The sequence below is a fragment of the Lepidochelys kempii genome, chromosome 1, assembly GCF_965140265.1.
Source record: "Lepidochelys kempii isolate rLepKem1 chromosome 1, rLepKem1.hap2, whole genome shotgun sequence".
NCBI lineage: Eukaryota > Metazoa > Chordata > Testudines > Cheloniidae > Lepidochelys > Lepidochelys kempii.
This window is the reverse complement of record NC_133256.1, coordinates 185,810,870-185,835,109: the sequence shown is the minus strand read 5'-3', so window position 1 is coordinate 185,835,109 and position 24,240 is coordinate 185,810,870. Positions and strand designations below refer to the sequence as shown.

Below are 24,240 nucleotides of genomic sequence, written 5' to 3'. Positions count from 1 at the left end.
CAGAGAGGAGGTGGTGTCAGAGGGATGGATGGAAACTTGAACACCAGTAGCTGGGGAACTCTAACTGAAGTAGCCTCCATGCAGTTCAACTGTACCCAAACTTCAAAAGTGACTAGTGATGTTGGCTGTCTCAGGTGAAAACTCTGAGACATAACCTTTCCCTGAAGGGGAGGAAACCTCACATGATAGATGCCAGTCTCCTTGGCCCAGAGCTGTAAAGGTATTTAGCCTCCTAACTTTCATTGGCTTCAGCGGAATAAAGCCGGAGGACCTTGGCAGCTCTGGGTCCTTCTTAACTCTGTACGCTGCTCTGATACAACAGTGGTGGACACTGTTACCAGAGGCTGCACAGACTAGGGAGGAGATGCTGGGTCAGCACTGTGAGTTGGTTTATGCCTCTTTGAAATGAAGAGACCATGATAAATGGTGAGAGAGGAATACCTCAGGAACAGGGTCTGAGCACTTAGGAGGATAAATCCCAAGCTAAACTGTGTTTAAAACCACCACTCTGGATGTCGAGTTGGGGACTGGTAATGGATACATGGAGTCTTAGGAGGCTTGGCTCCAGCTGGGAGCTGTGACAGGGGTAAGTGGGCAGTGATGGACTGTTCAGTGACTCATGAAGGGAGTTGGTGGCTTCAGTCCAATTCCCCCCAGAGGCCAATGTGAGGGGGCCGGGGAAAAGCACAACCCCTGCTTTTTGCTAAAAACAGAGGAGAGCGTCCCTCCTCTCCCTGGCTTAGGCAAGCAGCCCTTCCCAGCATCTCCGCTCTGACTGGCGAAGTGAGAAATCTCCCTCTGGTTTCAGTCTACTCTAATCAATGGGTTCAGCCCAAAACCCCACTCAAAACAGGCACCTTCCTTGTTAGCCTGCAGTGGAGAAGCCAAGGATTGAATAGGCCTGGAACTGGATCTCTCTTCTCGCGGGTACTCCCAGGCAGGGCGGAGGTATGCTAGTTGGGGCTGGCAGAGGGGTGGTTTGCCCTGCAGCTGCTGGCACTCATCTGTTCCACAGATAAACAGTGTCCCAAGGCAGCATATGCACCACGAAAATCAGAAGGAAGAAAGTTTTAGAAGAAATGAATGGAACTCAGCAGTGGCAGGAAGGAGTTGTGGGGTTTTTTTTTTGGCTGCCGTTATAAATCCAGATGAAAGTGCTGCTCTAGGACTGCTAGTCTGTGTGAGCCTGCCAGAGCGAAAAGACAGATGTACAGATGCCCCTCAAGTACACGTTGTACTTAACTGCAGGAGTCATGGACCTGTCCTGCTGTTGGGGAAAGAGAGCGGGCATTAGGCGCGGCTCAGTAAAATTGCCAGGGAGCTTGTGAACCTGGAGCAGCAAGATGCTGAAGCAGGGTTGAACTAGCCCAGCAGTTGCTTGTTCCCAGCCCAGAACTTCTCTTAAAGTGAGAAATCAAAGTGAGAGAAATTCATTCCCCTTCTAAGGTTAACAGATTTGCAGGGTGATTTGAATATTGTCAGCAGGTGCATGTAATCTACTTGGAGATGTCCTAGGTAGTGGATTTTACCCGTAGGAGATGGAATAGCCTACCTTCTGCAATTTGTCTAGCTGTTAACTGAATGTGTATACAGTAATAATTCAGTGATAGCAAATAACTAAGTTGTTGCTTCAGAGGAAGAGGCAGGATGACAAACCCATCGCTGGTACCACTCCATTTATTTAAGATGGAGCTATAAAATTGGAGTCTGCAGCCTTCCCAGTGTCATGATGGGGAGAGCAAAGAGGAGCTGTTTTGATTCCCCTCAGCAAGAAGAGTCTGTACACGCAAGTCCTGTCTACCTGGTGTTCTTCTCTCTAGAAAGTGGTGTCTGTATACAAAGTTCTGTACGTACGTGCAGTGCAAAGCCCTTGCCTAAATTCATAGATTAGGGCCAGAAGAGACAGTCAGATCCTCTAGTCTGATCTGTATATCATAGGCCACTAAATTTCTCCCCATTACCCCTGTATATAGTCTCAAAACCATTCTGTGTAGACAAACCCTCCATCAATCTTTTGCTACGTAGGCATGTCTGAGGTAGAAAGCTTTTTGTGTGATGCCTTTTTGTGTAGAAAGTTGGCTACAAAGAAGCTTTGCTGAATTCCCCAGGAGACCCAGAGCAGCTTCAGTGCAATTAAAAATGTAACCATTTCCCCAGCAGATCTCATAAATTACTAGAATAGAAGCTATTTTGTCTTGTGGCATTTAGAGGCTCTGCATGTCTGTAGAGCTTGTCAGTTCTTTGCTTTAGCTATTAGGCTGTAGAACTGGTACCTCTCCTGGCTGCTGCATAGGCAGAGGAGGCCTTCAAAGAACTGCTAGCTGTCTCATTGCCCTGTGATGGAATTGTATATAAATGAATTGATAATGGCCCCTGACAAGCCATCAGCCTGCTTTGGCAGGGTCTGTGCGACTACAACTGCTCCAGCCCCCTTTTAAGCCTGCTACAAGGGCCAGCAAGCACCTTCAGACTGCAGAGGTTATGAGATCCATACTGATTGCTAGAGCCCACTCCACACCCATGCAAGGCTGGGGTCTCAGAGATCTTAAATGCAAGTTCTGAATGTGCTGTCTGGGGTAAGTGCTTTAGCTGTAAGTGTGGCGCTAACGGGTATACAGCAATGCCTGTGTCCCTTCAAAGTAGTGGAGTTGGGGGGAGGTACCCCAACATGGCAGGCACAGCTGCTCCATAGAGGTGTGCTTGGAGCCAATGTATTGGCACTGAGTCAATGTCCTACTGTGCCTGATTCAAAATGGCATGGGCAAAGCACCTGCCTTAGCTGATAGGAATCAAACTGCACTAGCAGACGTTGTAGGTTTGGGACCTAGTTACCTGAGATTGTCTGTCTTTCCATGAATGTGTACTGTGCTAGTCAGGATCAGCAGAGGCTGAAATGGCGTGACCACTATAAAAGTGAGGAGCTGCGAGCAGGGTGCTCTCTGAGGGTCCTCTATTTTGAACCCCACTCCACAATCTGTTGGAGCCCAGACTTTTTAATCTTCCAAGCACGCAGCAAAGCTTGTCTCTTCTCTCTCTTAGTAAGTCTGCTGAGGAGGGTGTCATTTGACGTGGATATATTTATGGGTGCACGTTTGTCTGCTTATATTGTGATGAATGTATGAGACAGAGGCCCAGAGCACCAGATGGGCCCCTAGAGATGCATCTTTTTAAAATGAATGAATATAGGCAATGCAAACTAACCTTGTAAACTCCATTGTAGTAAGAAGGAGGTTTAGCAGCTCTGTAGCCTACAGGGCATGCCAAATATTCAAAGGAGGCTATGCCATTCGTGTGGGGGGGGGAAAAAAAAAAACCTAAATGTCAGACTAAGTTTACATTTCTGGAGTCTGTCTGCTAGTTTTCAGTGCATAAAACAAATTGGAAATGTTTAGGCCAAGCTCCTTTTGAGCTATGAGAGGTTAAAACACTTGTAAAAATTTGGTGGTTTTTCACTTTTTGAAAAATCTCAGAACTCAAATTGCTGCTCTTTCACCCCCCCCCCCCCCCCGAAAAAAACCCCAACAACAACAAACAACTAAGCCTGGGCAGGCCAAGGAGAAGTGTGTGTGGTTGGTTGCAAGAGTTGTGCAGATGGGAGCAAAAATATTCAGACTTAAGAGGAAAATTTTCAAACACCCCTCCCCCAATCTATATAGCACCTTCTGCCGCTGCGCAGCCTGGAGACTTAAAAGGTGTCCTTAGTCTTTTAGAGCTTGATCCTGCAGGGCGGGACCCATGAAAGACCTGGCATTAATGCTAGCAGCCCTTGCCCTCATAAGAGACTTTCCAATAACTGGCTTGGAGCTTGACGGTGACCCTGCTGTAGCATGCTGGTGTGCACGGGCACAGTGGAGGGGAACATTCAGTAGGAAATCCTGTCTGTGTTTCAGCTTCCAAAGGACTGTTATAAAGCACCATTAAAAGGATGACCAAGCCTGAGAGTGGACTGAAATACAAAGGAAAGCTCCCTCAGAGAGCAGGGCAGGAATTTGTATAGTTTTTTGGCCCTTTTGGGCACCCCAGATGGCAAACTCTTGATGGCACTGGCAGGGCTGTTAGTCTGTAGGTTCCCCACCTAAGGTAAGAATAACTCCCCCGGGGGCTGTGTCTACTATGTTGCCATTACCAGGTGCTCACTTTGCTGTCTCTCTCTTTCAGTTCAGCAACGCTCCTGAATCTCAAGCTCTGCAGGATCAGAATGACGTGTATAATGTAAGTGACTGCTGCTCTTGTGTCAACATGTTTTTAATTTGCTCATCCAGACATGCTCTCTTCTCCTGCTGTCCTTTGAATGAGGTGACTTTCTTCTGGCCAGAAGGCTCTCAGGATGGGCTGGATGAGGCAGACTAATGAGGAACAATCACAAGTGGGCAGTGCAGTAGCTACAAGAGGAAGTGACTTCCCACTGGGGCGAACTCCTAATGGCTCACCGTGGGGGAAACTTCCTTCTCACTCACCTGTTACCAACAGAACACTAGGACTCTGGTTTAAGGCTTGACGCTATTAATGTGCAGGAGGTGCACTTGGCATGTCCATTCACCAGAAGGGCGGGAACAATTAATTCCAGTATTGAGCCAGCGCTCTCCAGTTGGCAGATGCAGCCAGTTCAATACATGCACAGGAGCTGGTGTGTGGATCACAGAGTGCTGTCTGTAAGTCCATGAAACACACATGTGCCCATCAGCGTATGCTTTCCTCTGCAGGGGGCCTGACCCTGCAGTACTGCCTCACACTGAGTAGTAGGTACGTATTTGAGTAGCCCCAATTAAGGCACCTGTGTCTCTTCACTGCTCTGTGTGGTAGGGTTTAGAATATGGATATCTGGAATGCAACGCTTTAAGGGTCAAATGTGAACTCTTCCCAGGTTATTTATTAACTATTGCTTGAATGTTGCATTGTGGGTTGCTGGAAAGGGAGTAGACCATAGGTTGTCTGTAAGGTACCAAGTCTAACCTCTATGCTTATAAAGGTTATAAAGCTTATATAAGGTTATAAAGGAGTACTCTAGTAATGGACCAGAGCACTACACTTGTAATAGCTCCATATGCTTGTACTATCACTATTAGACACTTACTTGTAAAAATACATAATATTGTATGTCTTCTAAAAAAAACCCAAACAACCCAAAATGTCTCAATGTGCTGTTGATCTCCTGACAGGAATTTATTTTAGATTTACTAGAATTTTATTATTTTACCTTTAGAAATGAGGGAGGGTGATTAAAGGTTTATAAACTAATATATTTACACTGATTGATTTTTTTACCTGTTCTCAGGTAAGGAGGCTGGCTAATGCTCAGAGATCTGTTCAGTTATATAGCTTTTCTTCTACACACTTGCATCCTGTCAGTTTCTCCCTTTTCTGATAGGGACAATATGGCACAGCACAGTGGCATGACTATCTTCCATTCAACCATGACAAGGCACTAGTATAGTAAACTCTTGGGAAGGGGACAAGAGAGAGAGTTATGTCATGCTACCCTTGCTTAATTAACCAGCATCAGCCCTAGAACAGGAATATGCTTGTACTGATGTTTTTAACCTGCCTCTCAGGCTTGGTGAGACCAGAGTAAGTGGAAGAGCCTACTGGTCAGAAATTGATCTTGTCTTGAGCTGCAGCAAATGGATGAATTTCAGTGTAAACTGAGACTCACTGACCTGCTGGGGTCCAGATCTAACTTCAAATACCCCCAGAAGTAACATTTGGGGGTTGTATTTTTATTTGACCCTGACAGCTGTCTGGGTCTGAATTTGGATCCAGCATTAGAATCCAAATGGTGGAAATCTCACTGCGCCATGTTTGTTTGTTTGCTTGCTTGCTTGCTTACCCTCCCTCAACCCCTGTTCCCCCACATCCTCTCTGTCAATAGGGCCCGCACTTACTGCTCCTGCGGTTTTTTGAATGAGGCATCCACAAACCCCTTCCCATACCTGGCTCCTAGGTATTTGGCGCTTTGCAAGAGCTAGTAATTGACTTGACCCTCTTCTCCCCACTGAGGGGAGCAGCAGCAATGTCTGCTCCCTGCTGCGGGTGTGCCGCACAGGAACTGCACACCCAAAAACCTTTGTGTAGTCCCTGAGGTGGCTCCACTCTAAAGAGCCCAGGAAGGGTGGAGGCTTGTGGCTCTTCCTCCCAGAAGATAGCAAGGGTGAGCGTGGAATCTAGTGGGGGGCAGGGGGATCTAGGCAAGATCAGAGCTAGACCCCAGAAGTAGGAACTGTCCATTTCCAGGTTTTGGATTTGAATGGAAGATGGGGTGGGATCAGACATGCAGAATCTGAGCACTACTGGGGCGATTTTGGTTCTTCTTTAAGTAACAGGGATCACTTTATCTCCTGTGGCTCAAGTCACCATGTCTCCATTGGTCTAGTCATGTGACTTGCTATGTATCCTAGAACAGGGGAAGTACCACACTGGATCAGATCCATGGTCCTTCTTGACCAATATCCTGTCTTTTATAGTGGCCAGTATCAGATGCTGCAGTGGATAATACAAACAACTCCACAGTAGGCAGATGTGAGAATCTGGGCCTCGTGCAGTGTTTGCCTAGCCCCAGATAGCTAGAGATTAGTTTAAGATTTGAAGCATGAAGGTATTAGATTTCTTCCAATAAACTTTTTAGCATTAGCTATTAGTCTCTGGATAGTCTTATCCATGTAAATGTACAGTCTTTTTGAATCTTGCCATGTTCTTGACCTCAACCACATCCTGTGGCCAAAGAATCATCTAATTGTTGAATGGATGAAAAAGTATTTCTTTTGTATGTTTTGAATTTGCCATCTTTTCAAGTCCATTGACTGTCCCCTCATTCTTTTGATATGAGATGGGGAGAACAGAAGCACCTGATCTATCCTCTTTTTATATCATGCCTAATTTTGGGTACTTCTATCACAGCCCTCTCATATTTGTCTACTTTGTAAAGTAAACAGTCCAATCAAGAGTGAGCTCAGGCAAAGGGTTTCCTGAATTTATTGAATGCAAATCAAGACTTTTTAAAAGGGGGACAAACATCAATGGTGTAATGTCATGGCTGATATAGATATGGTATCAGTGTGTCTTCTGTTAAATACAATCAAATCTGCTCCAGTGTTTGAGTATACATCCCCAGCTACTAGAGGGAGACAGTATAAAAACCATAATCCTATTTCAACTAACTGTGATTTGCCTTTAGCTCTAGGGTCCGGAAGATCTGGATTCTAGTGGATAGACTAGCAAGCAGGGTGGCTGATGCATACAGCTCTAGATCATTAGTGTTGATTATTTTTCTTTTAAAACTACTTTTTGGCTTATTTATCAGTTATAACTTGTGCAGTAAATTGGATGTTGAACTGGAATTTCCTTCTAGTGTTAACTAATCCAAGATCTAAGTTGCTTATTAACACAGCCTCTGTCACTCTGACTTCTTTTGCTTTTTCATTGCAGAAATTGTCTCGTACAACCAGAGATGACTATGATGTTCTGGGAACTAAAAAGAGAGGCTCTGACCTTGAAATGGGAGGGAGAAATCAGGTAATTTCCTCTAACTTGCACTCTTGTTTAACTTTCCTTCCTTCCTTTTGTGCTTACCCTCTCTCAAAGATGTGCATGTACCCATTCACACGATGTCCTGGCTAACGTGTACAGGGCACCATTATCCTCTGTTAGCCACACATGTCTGATGTACCATCTATGCTGCCCCTCAGGACTTGTCCACAACCGGAGTAGATGCCTTAATGCTGAAGCAGGTTACTGGAGATTCTCAAGTGACAATTCAACCTTAATCAGGCTTTTGCAGCTGGCACGCTGCCGTGGTGTGGCTAGAATTGAGGGCTGCTGGATATAAACAGACTTGGTTGTGGAAATCCTGCACCAGCTCAACCTCTTGTGAGAAGGGTCCTATATGCCCTTAGCCACACTGGGCTTAGGGCTAGACATAATTCACATAACCCCCTGAAACTTTTTCCTGGCATAGCTATGTTGGTGAGGCGGGTGTATGCGTTTTTTGTTTTTTAAACCAGCGGAGCTGGGCCAGCACAAACTGCACTTACGGCACTATAGATTGTTTGTTTGTTTCAGGGAACTGACCTAAGCTGCAGGCAGTTTTGGCAGCATACCTGTGTCCATTCTAGGAGGGCGTTGCTAGTATATCTCCAATGCTTTTTTTGGGTAATCACCTCCCTAACATAGCTGGGCCAGCAACAATCTTGAGCCTAACACTCCTCCTTTCAGGGGACTCAGAACGCCCTGCTAGCTGCTCGTGTTGAAGCCTGAAGTTAACTCTCTTCAGGTCTCTCACAAGGCAAGGGACGACCTTGGATAGAGACAGAAGAGTCCTAACACAACACGAGGCTGGAGCCTTTGATGTGCAGACAGTAAAATCTTTACCCATGCCTTTCTTAGGAGCTAACAGCCCAGAATAGGAAATCACACACCATCTCAAACCCAACGGATGTGGGGGCAGGGCATACAGGGGCTGAGTGGCTCACGGTAGATCTGTGTGACACTTTGACTCTTATGTTACTTCACTGGCACTTGCTAAAGTAACTGCACTTGCTGAGACCTCACTGCTGCTGAAGAGGGAGGGGACGCCTTCCCCTTGCTCAGTGTTTCCCTGTGATGCAGATCAAGGGAGGAAGGATAAGGCTTCAGTAAGCATAACAAATAAAAATAAACAACTTCAAAGCAGCAGCTCTTCTACACACATCTGTCCAGGTGCCAGACTGGAGAGCCGTATGTGGAAAAAGATGGCAGTAATATGCGTCCACTGGATACATAGAAACATGGCAGTACATAACCATGCCATTTTCATAGCTATGGCTCGTACACAGCCTATGCACAGAGGTAAAGGATGCTGACACAGTGCTGTGTACTCAGCCCTTCCCCTTTGTTTTTCAGCAGAGAAGAAAGAAGCCTCAGGACGCTGTTTACACTGTGAGTAACCCAACGAAGGAGCTGCAGAGTGCTCAAGGCAGTGTTTGATACACTCTCTCACGCAGCAGTGTCTCTCTGTGCTGATGTTGTGTGGGTCAGGTTTTGGATATGTTCCCCAGGCTGTCACCTTTCCCCAAAATGAGCTAGACTGACCCACTTCATAGGGCAAGGATGGGGACTGTACAGAGAGATACTGCCTACCCCCAGCACTTACTGCCCCAGTCTATGGAATATTTTTGCTTCCAGTTGGCCCCCTGCCTGCTCTCTCTGAAGTAACATTGGCAGAACTTCCTTTGTAACTAACTGCATCCCCAGAAGCATCTTACTTAGGATACTGGTTCATTAACACTACCACAGTGAAGGGGAACAATATCCTACCCTGAGGGGTAGCAGACAGCCATAGTGACCTGGAGAATTAGCACTGGAGTCCTGCTCAACTTCTCCCTGGGTTTTCATCCTGTGTTGGGAATTTACAGCTGCATGGAGGAGTCCATCGGTTTCCCTTACAGACTTTCAGCACCACCTGAGTTAGCACAGGTTCTGATTGCAGCAGGTCCCTGAGAGTTAGTAAACCCCTTCCCATAGCACAGCCAGGAGGATATCCTCTTCCTCTGACCTTGCAGAGCTCCTTTCTCTCCCTCCCTCTATAGCCTGAGCAGTACCCTGTGCCAGCCCTCAGTTCAGCTTTTCTCTCTAAATAGGGTGCCTATAACCCTTGGTGATATGGTCACCACTCTACAGCCAGAGGAGCTGTTCTGAACCTTGGTTGACCCTGGGATTTTCTAGTGAAGGAGCCAATTACAAGTTAGTTGAGTTGGTGCTATGAAGAAGTACTGGTAGAATAAATAGTCCATTAGATTCCATCCATGCTGCATATTCATTGGCTTGTCCCATGCAATGTGCCACACAAAAACCAACTAGTCTGAGCTATAGAGGAAAACTCTGCACATAGTACGAATCGATCTTGACTCTTCATGACCACAGTCCAAGAAAAGTCATCTGGTGGTGTATGAGAATGAAACAGATGGCTGAAGGCTAGCCAGACTCATCCAGGATCTGTATCAGGCGTACCACAGTTAGAAGGCCATATGGAGAAACTGAACAGTCTCTAGTAAGAGTTGGAGTATACCATGGCTTGGCAAAAAGTCCCTTATTATTTACATGGGTGCTTAATGCACTCACAGAAAACAGCCAGAGCGTGGCACCCTGCCGCATGCTTTTTGCAGCTGATGATGTGCTTGTGGGGGAGAGCAAAGAGGAAGTGGAAGAAGATTTCAGAGATGGAGGGGCATACTTGAAAGAAAGGGCATGAAAATCAGCTGCAATAAAACAGAGTATAGGGGCTGTTGATTCGATACCTTGCAGGAAGATGCCAAGACTATGTCTGGAGGGCAGCCATTACTAACAGGTACAGAAGTTCAAGGACCTAGGTTCAATAGTAGAGGATAAAGGTGAGCTCAGCAACTAACTTAAGCAGAACAGGAAAGGCATGGACTAAATGGAGAGAAGTGAGCTGAGTGCTCTACAATAGGCGAATGCCTAGCAAATTGAAAACAAAGATCTTGCAAGACAGTAATAAGGCCTGCACATTTGCGTGGCTCTGAATGCTGGGCACTGAGGAAGAGAGAAGCAGATCTTGAATACAGTGGAAATGAATGCATTAAGCTGGATGCTTGCAGTTAGAAGGTTGGAAAAGAAGATTGGAAGAACATATAGGAAACAGGATGATACCCTCCCTTTTTAAGTTTAAGAGAAGGGTTGGAAGACTGAGCTAAACATCATACAGAAGTATTTGATTAGCTGTCAAATTTCCAAGAAACTGCTTTAAGAGAGACTGGACTGGAGAAGGTCTCAAAGAACCAACCTCATATAGATGGAGTTAAGGCTAGGAGTCGTCTGAGGGAGGGGAGGGATTAGAAGTGAAAGGGAGGGAAAGGAGCAACTCTGCAGTGGGGCTAAGGATATCAATGGGGCTAGCACGACTTCTTACACTGCTAATGCTGTTCTTTAAATTTGGTTGCCAGTCTTTGCAGAAGGACAAGATGGGCGAGGCATACAGTGAAATTGGGAAGAAGGGAGAGGTGAGTGGTACCTTTCTTTTCAAGAAGGGCAGGTATAATGATGCAAAGAATTTTCCATCCCATATAAGAGGTTCCCACTACAACACACACAAAGTTAATTCCCAATTAAAAAAAACAAAACAAACCACCCCACTAAAGCAAGAATTGACTTCTTTCCAGTAGCAGCTGCAGTCTACTAGTGCTTTCCAAACAGCTAATACATTAAATATTGAAGTGCTTTGAAAGCTACTGATGAAAAGCACTCGATAAAAACCAGGTCTTATTAATGTAACTTTTACTTCTGTTCATGACTTGAGTGCAGCCTTAGAGGTTAGACAGAAGGTTGTGTCCCATCGATACTAGAAACAAACGGTTACACCGCTGCCGTTATGCTGGGCATTCAGTTCTGTGCCTGCAGAATAACTTCAGGGAAAAAATTAAATGTGCTGATTTTTAAAATCTATTTATACCAATTTTCTTCCTTCCCAGCTTAATTTAAGTTTCAGGGGAAAGTCTGAAGAAAAGCAGTGCTGTAGTTTCAAAGTTCTGAATGTTTGATGCCAAGTGAATTTTGGACTATGTGTCAGTTTGCAAACATCACTGGGAAAAGTCTGTTTTGCACGCTTGGCGCACAGTTTACAAGGGCTCCAGTTCCCCCCCCCTCAAACCAAATAAAGGCACTCATGGTTCTGGGTAAGGATCATACCCTTGCTGAGTTTCAACTCTCAAGCATCTTTATGGTAGTTCTTGCTAAAATTGCATAGGTAGACTTGTTTTTAAAAAAAGGTAAATACCCCTTTCCTTTTCCTGTCACTCAAACAGATATGGGCCTGGGCCCAAAGGTCCAAAAAAAAATTCACCCTCAGAAAAAGACAAATTGGAGAATTTCATCCTCAATAAGAGTATTTTGTTTCAGAAAGCTGTGAAAACAAGGGTATTTAGTGTAAACTTTAACTTTAGTGGGCATGACAGCTGATAATGTTCACCTAACCCCCTCAGATGGGGGTGTGCATACAGCTTGTCAGCTCACCCTTTCATACATACATCATAGTGCTTAAGGACTGCTGCAGCCACTCTTTGAAATGTCACACTTGGTTCACTTGGAAACCTGCATCTTGCATGACGCTGTGGTCAGCTGGTTGATCTGACAAAACACCATTCCAAGGGAAATGTTTCATTGATTGGAATCCAGGTGATAAGGCCGGTTTTTCTTCTGAAAGCCTAGAGAGACCGACAGCTTCTGGGGCTATTTACGTGCATGTCATTTTACTGAATGCTGTTTGAGTTTGTTGTTTCCTAAAGGGCCCATGAGTGCTTCCTTTGCATCATAGGCTGTTCACAAAATTAACGCTGGGTGAAGAGCTGAAGGTTAGGAAACTTACTGCATTGTCCTCTGTATTTAATGGAGTGCAGAGTCACTTGGCCCCCACCTGGCATGCAGCAGTCACCACCTGAGAAATGAGGGCCGTTTCTTAATTGTATCTGGCCTATAAAATAGGAGGCACTTTTGTGAACACTACATATTGAAATACAGTAAATCACAGTGCCCCTACTACACAAAGCAGTAGTGGCTATTAATCCATGGCTTCTCTTACTTCCCAAAGCACCAGAGGCGGCGAGGCAAAGGGAACGATGGCGTCTACCAGGTAGGGAGTGCATACATATTAATGTTCTCATCTAATTCAGTAATTGGATTGCAGCCCCTAACTGTATGTCTAACCTTTGTTTGCTAATGGATGATGCTATGGGGCTTTAGAGTGTCTGTGTGACCAGAGGCGATATGCTGCTGCTACTTCAAAGCTAAGAACACCCCGCTGTAACCCTTTGTTAAAAGTAGCCCAGATCACCTTAAAATGTCCCTGCTATTTGTATTTTCCAGCAGGAGAAGGAGGTGCTCCACACTAGTCCCAAAACTCTGGCAGCTGGACTTCCTAAAACAATCATTTGCTCCCTCTGTCTGCTCTATAGTCCCTGGTCCAGATAGGTCAGCTGTAATATGTAAAGGATAAAGAAAAGGAGGACTTGTGGCACCTTAGAGACTAACCAGTTTATTTGAGCATAAGCTGTAGCTCACGAAAGCTCATGCTCAAATAAATTGGTTAGTCTCTAAGGTGCCACAAGGACTCCTTTTCTTTTTGTGAACACAGACTAACACGGCTGCTACTCTGAAACATGTAAAGTATGTGTCTGGTTGTTCTTGAAGTAGCTCGACTTAGCTGCTGCCTAATATGACCAACTGTTGGTTAAGGGCTGCCTAGCACCTGCAGCGACTCAAAGGTGAAATCAAAAACTTAGTTCTCCTTAGTTCACCACCAGCTACTTTCGTTATCTCACAGTATTGAACAGGCAGGTTCATTAGGGGATTTTCATTTTCTCTGGCACATGTGGCATTGACCACTAGCGGAGAGGGTAGGTTAGCAGCAGGGAGTTGGACCAGCGCTGCAGCACCAGTTCAAACTGGTATTTTTACCTGAACCGGAACTGAACTGGAAGAAAAAAAGTTGGGTGACGGGTTTAAAATAAAGGTTTGGCATTTTTAAGCTCAATATTTTAAACTATTGTGAACTTCTTTCATGAAACAACCACCAGGCCTGGCTTGAGGCTTGTCTACACTAAAGGCTGTAGCACTTCAGTGAAGATGCTACCCACGCTGACAGGGGAGCTTCTCTGGTTGGCCCAGGCACTCCAGCTCCCTGAGAGGCAGTACCTAGCTCGAGGGGAGAAGCCCTCCCAGTGCCATAGCACTGTCTACACCATGAGTTAGGTCAGTAGAATGGTGCTGTAACAACGCAGTTAAACCAACCTAAGTTGCTAGTGTAGACCAAGCCCTAGTATAAGGAGAATAAAAGGAGGCAAGTCCACAAGCATAGGGAGGGAGGGGGCAGCTCAGGACTGTACACCAGCCAGGGGCCCAGAGCTAGATGAAGCATTACTGGATATTTGTCTATGTGCCAATAAAATCCCCTGGCGGAGAGTCCCAGAGCCCAGGTCAGCTGGCTCAGGCTGAAGCCCAGCCTTTGAGACCGATTTCAAAACCAAAACATCTACACTGCTATTTTTAGCCCCACCACTTGAACCCTGTGAGCTCACTGACCTGGGCTCTGAGACCCTGTGCCATGGGTCTCTTATTGCTGTGCAGCCATAGCCTCTGAGGTTCCCCTGGAGGGAGAGAAGAAGTGGAATGCTCCCTGGTCCCAGGAGTTAGTAACTTTTCAAGTCCAAGGGAAAAGCTCTCCATCCCTGGGGCAATGCGTTCCTACAGATGCGCCCCCCCCCCCACCCCAAGGCAGGGCCCATGCCCTAAACTCACTTATCCTTTCACCGCAGTGGTCCCATATAGGAAAGAGCAAATGGTTGAAGATGTGATCTGAGGGAACTAAAACACAGTGTTCTTAAAAAAGTTTAACAAAAAACACTATGAAAACTCATGTTAAAGTTGAAAAATAAACTGTCAAAATAAAAAAAGCTTCAATTGTAAGTTTTAACTCTTTGAGTTTACTTCCACTAAGACTGAAATTTGATGTGAATCAGTTCGAAACAGTAACCAAACTTTTTGTTTTGTTTTGGTGGCTTGAAGCAGAACTGAACCAAAATATAGGCTTGACCCTGAGCCCAAGTGCCCTTCTCCAGTAGTGAAGTTTATTTGGAGGAGCCTGGCAGATATATTAAAGGCACTGAAACTGAGATGATCATCTTATATTCCCTAGGGAAGTCCCTCATGGAGAGTCAAGGTGGGGGACGTGGGGAAAAAAGGTTTTTTCCCTTCTCTCCTACACTTAACTTTCGGTGAGCAACTTTGTCATGGTGGTCATACTTGTAGCTGAGGACTGAGTGGGATCTCCCTGAGATGCTTTCTCCACGAAGGCCTTAGTTGCAGGCTTGATCACTACAGATTCCCCAGTAGGAGAACAGAACATTTTTGCTGAAGTGGAATGGAGGCGGACGCATGCTACAGCTGGGTTGTTGGGTTACTGGGTTGGGATATGGGACACCCAGGTTAAAGTCTCTACTTGGCCTGATTTGGAATGAGTCGGGGTACGGAAAAACCCTCTGTTCGCAATCAGGCAGAACAAAGACTTGAACCTGGATCTTCTACATCCCCAGTAAACATAACTTACGCAGATCCATACATACCTGAAAAGTCGCCATGAACCTGAATGGTCATTGGCTGATCAGCTCTAACCAGCCGCAATGATTTTGTTCAAAGCTGGTTTCGACTAGGCCCTTGTGAGATTATAGACTCCCAGAAAGGTAGGACTGGCTGGAGGACCAAGTAAACCTATGAATGTTCAGTATCAGCCACTGAGCTAAGAAACATACCTTTAAAGCGGCACAGAGCATCTTGCTTTTAGCCAGTATCTACAGCCTGCAGGAGTCCCAGCAGCTTGTTGGTCAGTTAGCTGTAGGTGGAGCCTTTGGGCCTCAAGTACCCCAGAATCTTGTGTGCTGCTTGTTCATCACTTTAGTAATCTGTTGCAATCAGTGCAAAGGATGCTGGGACAAGTAAAGTAAATAAAGCCATTTGTCACAGCTAACGGAGTGATGCCAAAGACCATTTTGGAACAGAAAATCAGAGGACTGAACTGGGGAGAAAGGGATTGATGAGTACTCTTCCATCTGCAGTGCTGCTGCCATACCAAATGCACCAAGCTGGTGGCAGAAGTTGGTATTAAACTCAGGTGTCCTGTCGAAATTCCTACTTGGGTCAGTGCAGAGGCAAATTTAGTGAAGCAGAATGCACGGTCAGTTGGTCATAGCTTATTGTGGTGCATAGCTCTGCCTAGCTGACACATTTGTCCACTGTTCAGACATAGCCACTATGTGAGTGAACGTGCTGCTGCTGAGGCTAGTATTGTAAAGCACTGTTGAGCTTTCAGGGTAAGTTACTATAGCAGCGTTTTCCATTAACCCGTATTCAGCATGCATCTTACCTTCAGGGTAACTGATAGCCATTGACCTTTCATCTTCAAGGGAAATAGTGATCTGAACAAGTGCCTCTCATCACTGCTACAGACCAGATTAGTGTGCTGAAGACTAAAGGCAGGCGATTGGTCCAAGGTCTACCTCATCCGCCTTACCCTCTCTTTCTTCTTTCAGGGACTCAGCTCTGCAACCAAGGACACATATGATGCCCTCCAGATGCAGCCGTTGCCCCCTCACTAAGTGGCATTCATGCAGTGGATGGGCAAGACGGAGAAGTCCAGAAGCTTTGGGGGAGGAGAGAAGGGAAACAATCATCACTCCAAAAAGGCCATTCAGTCAACACCCATTTTTTCAGGACTGCAAATTACATATGCGCGATTCATTGCACAAAGTAGGACAAGTCTGGATTTAGTTCCCCTCCTCCCTTCCCCCCTTCAAAACTATACAATCTCAAGCTTTAGCTTTTAAATGTACATATCTGTAAAACTATTCCTAATGATCGTGGCTGTTTTGTACCAGCAAGTGTTGGGCAGGAGACTAGGACTTTGGGTTCTCTTCCTCCTCGTTGAGCCGGTTTCTCTGGCTATTTAAATAGCAAACCCCCCCCCCCCCCAAACTACACCTCACCTCACAAGTGGCTGATGTTTAATTACTGGCTAAAGCACTTTTAAAGGTCCTCGAAAGGAAGGTGCTATAGCTACGCCCAGTATTATCTACAGGAAGAATAATCTGCATCAGCATAACTAGGGCAGTCTCGCGCCAATATTTTTCTGCTGTAAATTTAGCTTTATTTCTAAGCTGGTTTTAGCTGTGGAGAGCTGTTCTTACTGTGGACGATGACATGTTCCTTGAGTGAAAGACAAATGCTAAAAGCAGGCTGAGGAGGAATCAGTGCTCGGCTGCAACAAGCTTGAAGAAAACAACATCCCAGTGTGAACAGCTCTTGCAGCACATGGACGGCATCCAGAAATGCTAATGGAAATATATGAAAGCTAGGACGCCTTTACCGGCGAGGTTCCACAGTAAAAACAGGAGTGGTGCAGCATACAGATTTTACCACCTCCATCATCCATTATGATGTGAGCCAGGGGACTAGGCCTCTGTAAGGACTGACATTTGAAATAATGCTGGAGAACACTGGGAAAGTTGGGATTTAATTAAAAAGGGAAGTTTTTAAGACAATCCAAAACTTGACCTCTCTCTTCCCTCACTGTTGCTCAAGCCACACAATTTTTTAAGGGCTATTCCTTCCCCACTTAAAGTACAGCACCAAAGTATGTTCCTGTTATATAAAACAATGCCAGCAAGTGATGAGTATATTGCTAAGGAAAGTGTACAAAAGCCGAAAGAAATGTAAGAATTTGTAAATACCTTGCAGAATAAGTTTAAAGATGAGCAACACAGATTCAAGACAAAGGTGATGGTGGTTCAGCAATTCAGACGGTTTTTGATAAGGTAATAAAATTGATGGGGAAGCCATGGATGCGTAAATGTGTTTACCTGAGCCTTGTGCCATTCCTGCCGTTGGATTTAAAAAAAACCCTCATCTGTGTTAGGGAATAAGACAACCACGAACCAGGGGCGGGGGAGTTCCCCTTTATGCAGTCTCTGGCTCTAGTAGTTCTTCCAGGACTCGCAAGGCATCGAACATGCAAGGTGGTTGGAAGACTAACAGGCTGGCCCTAGTGCTATGCACATGGTAATTGCATCCTTTCCTATTTTCCAAATTCAGTCTTTACATTCAAGAAACTTTGCCCACGGTCCCAAGAAGACAACCCAGGCTGCTGCTTCTCTTCTAAAAAAGAAGAGTGGACAATGCCGTGGTGCCAGAGCAAAAGCTTCTAGAAAAGAGCTGATCACCCACAATATCCTGCAATCTGTTGGGCACAACTGACAAATAGCAAGAGGGAACATCTCTCAGGCCCAGCTTGGTGGATCTGAAGAACAGAAATAAGGAAATTTTTTGCCCGCAAACTATTGACATGTATTTAAAAACCACAAACAAGTGCATACATGTTAAAACACTTGGAAAATGGTTTAATGATGTTTACAACAGAAATGAACTGTACAGTTACAGTAAGTTTAATATATATAAAAAATTACAGCAGACAAATGCATCTACACAAAATCTACCATTTCATCCTGATTCACTGTAATCTACACAATCTCTCAATGCCTATAGCCACCTGCAGGCAGCCACTGGGGCAGGGGGGATGGGGGACATCTTTAAAGAAACAGCATCCCTTTTATCCCCCCATCAAGAAAAAGATATCAGTTTCAAAATCATAGGGGTCTTTCACATTTCAGTCTCAAGACCAGATGAGAATGTGTTTCATCTGGGTACAAGTGTCGCATTAAGGTCCCTGACTTCAAGTGTTCAGCTGACCCCAGGTGTACAAGTGATAGTATAGGAGGAGAGGTGAGAAAAAGGGTTTTAACACCCAGACTGCAAATTGATCTTTGGCTGAAGAGAAGCATAAAAGGACTCCCCCACAGACTATTCACAACTCATTGCTTCACTAAAAGCTATTGGCCAGCTTCAGCGGAAAGGGTTTTCCCCAAATTCCAACTTTTCACTCAACGAGAAACTGATAGTTTTCAGACTAACATGCTTCCAAGATTTTTCTTAAATAAATCTCGGGCCACTTTCTAAAACCCCCCTCCCCTTGAAAATAATGGAAAACACTCTTTGACCCAGTTATGTAAAAAGTAAATTCAGGTCCTTAAGGATGCTGTCTCCTTAAAAAAAAATAAGGAATCCCAGCTGGGAATGGCAATCAGTGAAAATGCAATCCAAACTGACAGTCTGGTGGAAGTTCATTATGGAATATTATGTACACTTTAGAACTTTTTAATTCTTTTTTTTAATTATGAACACCTAGGCAGTGAAAACTGTTATGTTAATACATACATAGACACACCCAAAACATACAAAAATACTATTATTTCAAACTACTAAGAATAGGACAGTTCAGTTATCTCCATGCTATGACTTTAAGAGCATTACACTGAAACAAACAAGAATTTAAACGACAATTTTTTTAATATCCCAGAAATATACCAAAATATACATCTAAGCTTTGGAATTACTGAGGTTAGACTAATGCAAGTGCTGGGTAATCGTACTTAATACACAAGTCTAAGGTTCTGCAGGAAAGAAATTATCTTTGGTATCTGCATCAGGCTAATATTATTAACATTTGGATTTTGCTTTGGGATAGAGCTTGTATGACCCTAGAACCAAACACCCCCCCAATCAACTGAGATTAAAAAGATCCATGTATAAAGTTCCTTCATTTGCAATCCCCCCCCAAAGTTAAAAAGTCACAGGCATCTACCAAGCATAAAAGGTTGAGAAATACAATGCATAGTTGCACAGTGGTGCTGCAAAAATAATAAAAATATAGAAAAAAAGAAACTAGAGGAGAAATGAAAAGCTCTCTTCTTTCAGAGATTTCTCACATCAGGACAGCCTCTTCCAAGCAGTTATGGAGGGGGGTGGGGGGCAGTAGGGAAAAAAGCTCAGAAGTGCACCTCAGCGTGTATTAATCAACATCACCCAGCCCCCAAAGGGTTAAAGCACCTATCAGAGCAGCCAATCATGCACCAATGTCTTCAGCTTCTCAACCAATCTGAGGAGTCCCATTGGCTGCAGCAACCCTTCTGCTCTCCCAACCCACCTCCCCTAGTGGCTGCACCCTGGGTTTTTGTGAGCTTAAAGAGCAAGTTTCCTCTGCAACACATTAGCAAAGGGTGGGATGGAAATGGCCTGGCTCAGGTTGAGTCCACTTTGCTGCGGAAGAGCCACACAGTATCGGGCCATGGGAAGCCAGTCTTTCCACTTTAGCAGCCTGCTGGGAACCCCTTCCTCCTCTACCAGGGCTGGCCTCGCAGATGGGATTGCTGAAGACGCCCCTTTGTCTTTGGTTTGTTTGTTTGTTTTGAGTTTATACAATCATTAGGAAATCTTTGGTTTTGGCTGGAAATTTTAAAAGAACAAAACAAAACAAAGAAACCGCCCCCCCCAGCTTATAGCAGCGCATCGTGACCTGTCAAAGCTTCTCTTTCCCATGGGGGTGGAGGAACTACATTCAAAGTAAAGGTGGAAGGGATCAAGGATGCAGCTTCTGGACAGCCCGGAGGATACAAGATTGTCAAATAATAAAGAAGAAAATTAAATATTTGGAAAATTTTCTTTTTTGGTCCTTTTTAAAAAAAGAAAAGAAAAAAAGAAATGGATGAGTAGTGTGTGCACAGCACTCAGCTGAAAGAAACCTTCAGGGGCTTGCCCGACCCTGGAGTTTCAGTGTAGTCCTGACACCAGGAGAGCGGGGAAAGGCAGTTGTGGAAGTTTCATGCACAGATTGGAGGGAGGCTGCCTTTGGATATTCACAGACTAATCGAGAGGACCCCTTGTAACCAAAAGAAATAGTATAAGATTGCAATTTGCCCTCATTTTGCAGTAGCTTTTAAGCAGCGACATTCAGAGGCTTTAGGGGGTCACTCCCCAGGTTGCAGGTCACGGGCTGCTATATGCCAGAGTTCAACGTTAATCAAGGGAGGGAGGGCAGACTTGGCAACTCTGTAGGGTTTGGAGAAAGTTAAAGCAAGTTACTCAGTTACGAGTTAGAAATGAGGTATACGACAGCTCCTGTACCTGTGGCGGATAAACACCCCACACCTACTCACACCTAGCCTTAGACACCACTGCCGAGGAAGGAAATGGAACAACAGCAGCACTGGCAGGCATGGGGTTGGCTACTGCACTGATCCTTCCGACAGAGTGGGCTCGTGATGCTCTCCAAGGTGATCAGCACTTGCCCCCCACCAGAACTGCCCTATTCACATTACTCCAAACCAATGGCAGGCAGTTCTGCAGTGCCCCTTTCCTCTCCCTGTTGCAAAATGAGGGTCCAGCCCTGCTCCCAGTTCTCAAACGGTAGCAGAGCTGGGCTCTGAGTCTGTATGGGTGTCTCAGCTTGCTGAGATTTCATCCTTCAGCTCACTTGTGCAAAGAAGGCACCAGGACCAACACAGTGAGGGAGACCATGGGAAAGAACTGATTTTTTTTTTTTTTTTAAATCTAATCTGCCTTGTTCTGAAGGACACTATCAAGGATGCTTTGTTTGATTTTTATAAGAGCTTTCATTTTTGAAGGGGCTGTGTGATTTCCAGGGTTTATGACTTGGCATAAATAGTTTCCAGTGTCCTGGATGGAGCCAAAACAGGATCCTCTTTGTTTAATAACTTAGGATTTCTATAGCACCATAGCATGCCAGCACCATCCATAACATTAGCACAGCTCAGCGAATAATGTTTGTTAACTAGATGCTGCTCCAAAAATCAGCAGGGGGCAATATTTTTAGTGGGGCCCACAATATTAGATTGAGAATTTTTTTGAGGGGGAGGAAGGGGTTAGTTCTTGGGGACAGTGTGGAGGATTAAACATTATTTTATGGTCTAGATAAAACTCTGGAGGGAAAAATTCCCCAGCAGACTAGAACAATTTTAAGGTAAATTACATTTTTGGCCTGAGCTATTTGACAATGTCTTGTTTGGGAGAGAGATGAAATAAGGCAGAGGGGGTGCTCCAGTCCTGGGGCAGAACAACTCAGTAGCACTGAGGAATCCCAAAGGATATCATCCTCCCTTCCCTCGCCCAGGTTGTTTCATTTCCTTCCTCAGATTTGTTTACCTTAAAGCACACCTTGTTTTCCACATCTTTTGTTCCAAGTGCTCTTATAATTGAGAAGTCATTTCTTCAATATCCCTATTACCTACCTATAAATCTATCTAGCTCTTTGAAAAGTCACACAATATTAATACCACTTTTACATAATGTCAGAACAACAATTCTATTAGTAAAGCTTTCAGTGAAGTTCTGCAACCCGATTGGTTTCCGGAGGAAGAGTAGCTGGACAATTAATCTATTTTCCACCCTTTCCCTTTCTTCACAAGCGTTCGCCAGGTTCACTGATAAAACAACTCAACCCAGTAGCACAATGCATGACAATGTACATGGCTATTTTGGGGAGTAAATAAAGAGTCTCCTGGGTCCCCCATCTTTAGAAGAGAAAGACAGCACATGCAGGATGTTGGAAGGGACTCTGACCTTGGTAACCCTGCTTCCATATTTGAAGGGAACAGTTTTTCCTATTTCCAGCAGCAGCTGAGACCTAGGCTGCCGCATTGAGCAATCCCCATTTGCAGTTTGTCCTCACAGAGCCAAAACATCCCTGTGCACAAAAAGGCGGCAACACCTACAGGAGACGAGATCCTTGCAGAAAGGGACATCCACCCAAAGCGCGAAAAAGGCCCAGCTTTTCCTCTTATCTGCTCTGACAACAGCAGATTTGACGACTTATCAGTGCCTTTGGTTCCCTACCAAGCCATTGGAAATTCTCCCATCCCAAAGGAGCTCTGAGCTCCTTAGAAATTCACCTCTTTAGATCCACACAACCACTCAAAAACTCACTCGCTCACTCACCTCCCCACCCCCACCCCTCTTTAGGGAAGTCGGAAGAATGGAAGGGATGCCTTGAAGTCAGGATGGAAGAGGCTAGGAATCCCTCCCAAGTCATCTCCACTTCCCCCAGTACTCCCACCCCAAAGTCAAGACAAACACCATGAGAAGAATGCACTTCCCTCCTCCCCAAACACCCCTCCCCCCAGACTGACTCACAGTATTTCGATCCTTTCAGGTACACCAGCCAGGTGCTAAGAGCAGGTTAGCTTTCACTTCTCAGTTTGGTTTTTTCTTTTGTAGTTTTTGGTCTAGACAGGATTAGCATTGCTTTTAGAAAAGGAAGTGTTTAAAAAGTTTTCAACCTATTATCAAGCACTACAAGCCCTACATTCAGTAACAAGACAAGGGGGATAAAAGGAACCTGTTTCATTTTTGCTCTCTCAGTTAGATTAAGATGCAACAACTGTTCTCTCTTTCCCAAACTTAAATGCCATGGCCCCAATTCAGCCCTGGTGCAACTCCACTGGCTAAAATGGATGTATACCTGGGCTGAATCTGACCCAATATATTCATCTCCTCTCCCCCAAGCTCCCAATATATATATATACACCTTGCCTGATCTTTAGATCCCTACAAAGACCCTTATTATTCATAAGGAAATGGCAGGGAGGGAGGGGAAAGCATGTGTGCACCTAAAGGACCCTGAACAGCCACCCAATCAGTAACCTGCATGCCATCATGTGCTGTGCTGCAGATTAGACCACAGATAAACCAACCAAACAACAATCCCAAACCCAGGAGCAACAAAATGTTTCCTTTGGCAAGACAGATACAAGGAAAAAAATTCATGAGCAACATTTTCCTTCTAACAGAGTCAACTCCCTTCGCTCCCCCACCCTCCCCAACACCCACCCGCCCCCACCCAACCCTATAAAGTTGTAACCTATCAACAGGATCTCGAATACATACAGCATAATCATGTTTATCAATCATAATAAACATCAGTTCAACTAAACTCTACAGCTAGAATTATCTCCACTATTTATAAAGTTTGTTTTTCTCTTCTGATTTTTCAGTTCTGTGACAATGCTAAGCTATGCTGAGGTATTTTATGAAGGTGCCAGAAGCCAGCTGCTACCCACAAGCATTGTTCTCACAGCTCTGTGGTGCTACCTCTTACTGAAGGAGGGGGAGGGAAGGGAAGGGAAGGAGTGGGACTCAGATTATTCCAGTTGGGGACCCTCCACTTACTCAGGGACAGGAACTGAAATGTCTTCCAAGGAGATTCACCCAAGCAAAGCATACTTTGCAGGGAGTACTGGCATAAAGCCCAAGAGATGCTCCATGAAAAGGAATTTAGTCAGAAAAGCCATATCTGGTGCATTTGACACACCTGACCACACCAATCTATTCTGTACCACATACTCTCTTTTCCCCAAGGATAACATTATTTGTAGTTCCACAGCAGTCTCTAAAACGCTCCAGATGGAGCCCCAAGGGAATGAAAGCTCAGAGTAGTCTGTTCATTCAGGGTACGGGCAGGCATATGAGAGAAAGAAAAAGGAGGACAGAGTTGGATTGGTACAAGTATGCAATCAGATTGCCATCTGGATTTACTGGCTAGGGACGAAAGCAGGAATGTGTGTACATACCAAACTGTTAGGAAGAATACATGAAGGCTCAACTCTATTACCACCTTAATTATAGGCAGGATAGAGTCACGTGGCAAGTGGTAATTATTCCACTTCTCCTCCTCATTGATGATGAAAGTCAGAAGAGAACAATCGTGTTTTTATATTGTGCTGTCCATGTGTAGAGCTATATGGGTGCATGCATGTGCATACACATTTCCTTCCTTTCACTGCTCTTTGACGTAAACTG

The 24,240-nt window shown here is 44.9% G+C and overlaps 1 protein-coding gene across 2 annotated transcripts in view; it reads left to right on the top strand.

The window, feature by feature from the left end:
- Positions 1-19,921, top strand: part of CD247 (CD247 molecule) — a 98,816-nt gene extending 78,895 nt beyond the window's left edge. The window contains exons 3-8 of one of the 2 annotated variants that reach the window (XM_073304902.1): positions 4,159-4,212; positions 7,423-7,509; positions 8,878-8,910; positions 10,935-10,991; positions 12,575-12,616; positions 16,068-19,921. In XM_073304902.1, the coding sequence (XP_073161003.1) occupies positions 4,159-4,212; positions 7,423-7,509; positions 8,878-8,910; positions 10,935-10,991; positions 12,575-12,616; positions 16,068-16,133 (339 nt within the window). In that variant the 3' untranslated portion in view covers positions 16,134-19,921. Of the gene's footprint in view, positions 1-4,158; positions 4,213-7,422; positions 7,510-8,874; positions 8,911-10,934; positions 10,992-12,574; positions 12,617-16,067 lie in introns of both variants that reach the window. The other variant, XM_073304892.1, reaches the window with a different exon arrangement.
- The last annotated feature ends 4,319 nt before the right edge of the window (positions 19,922-24,240 follow it).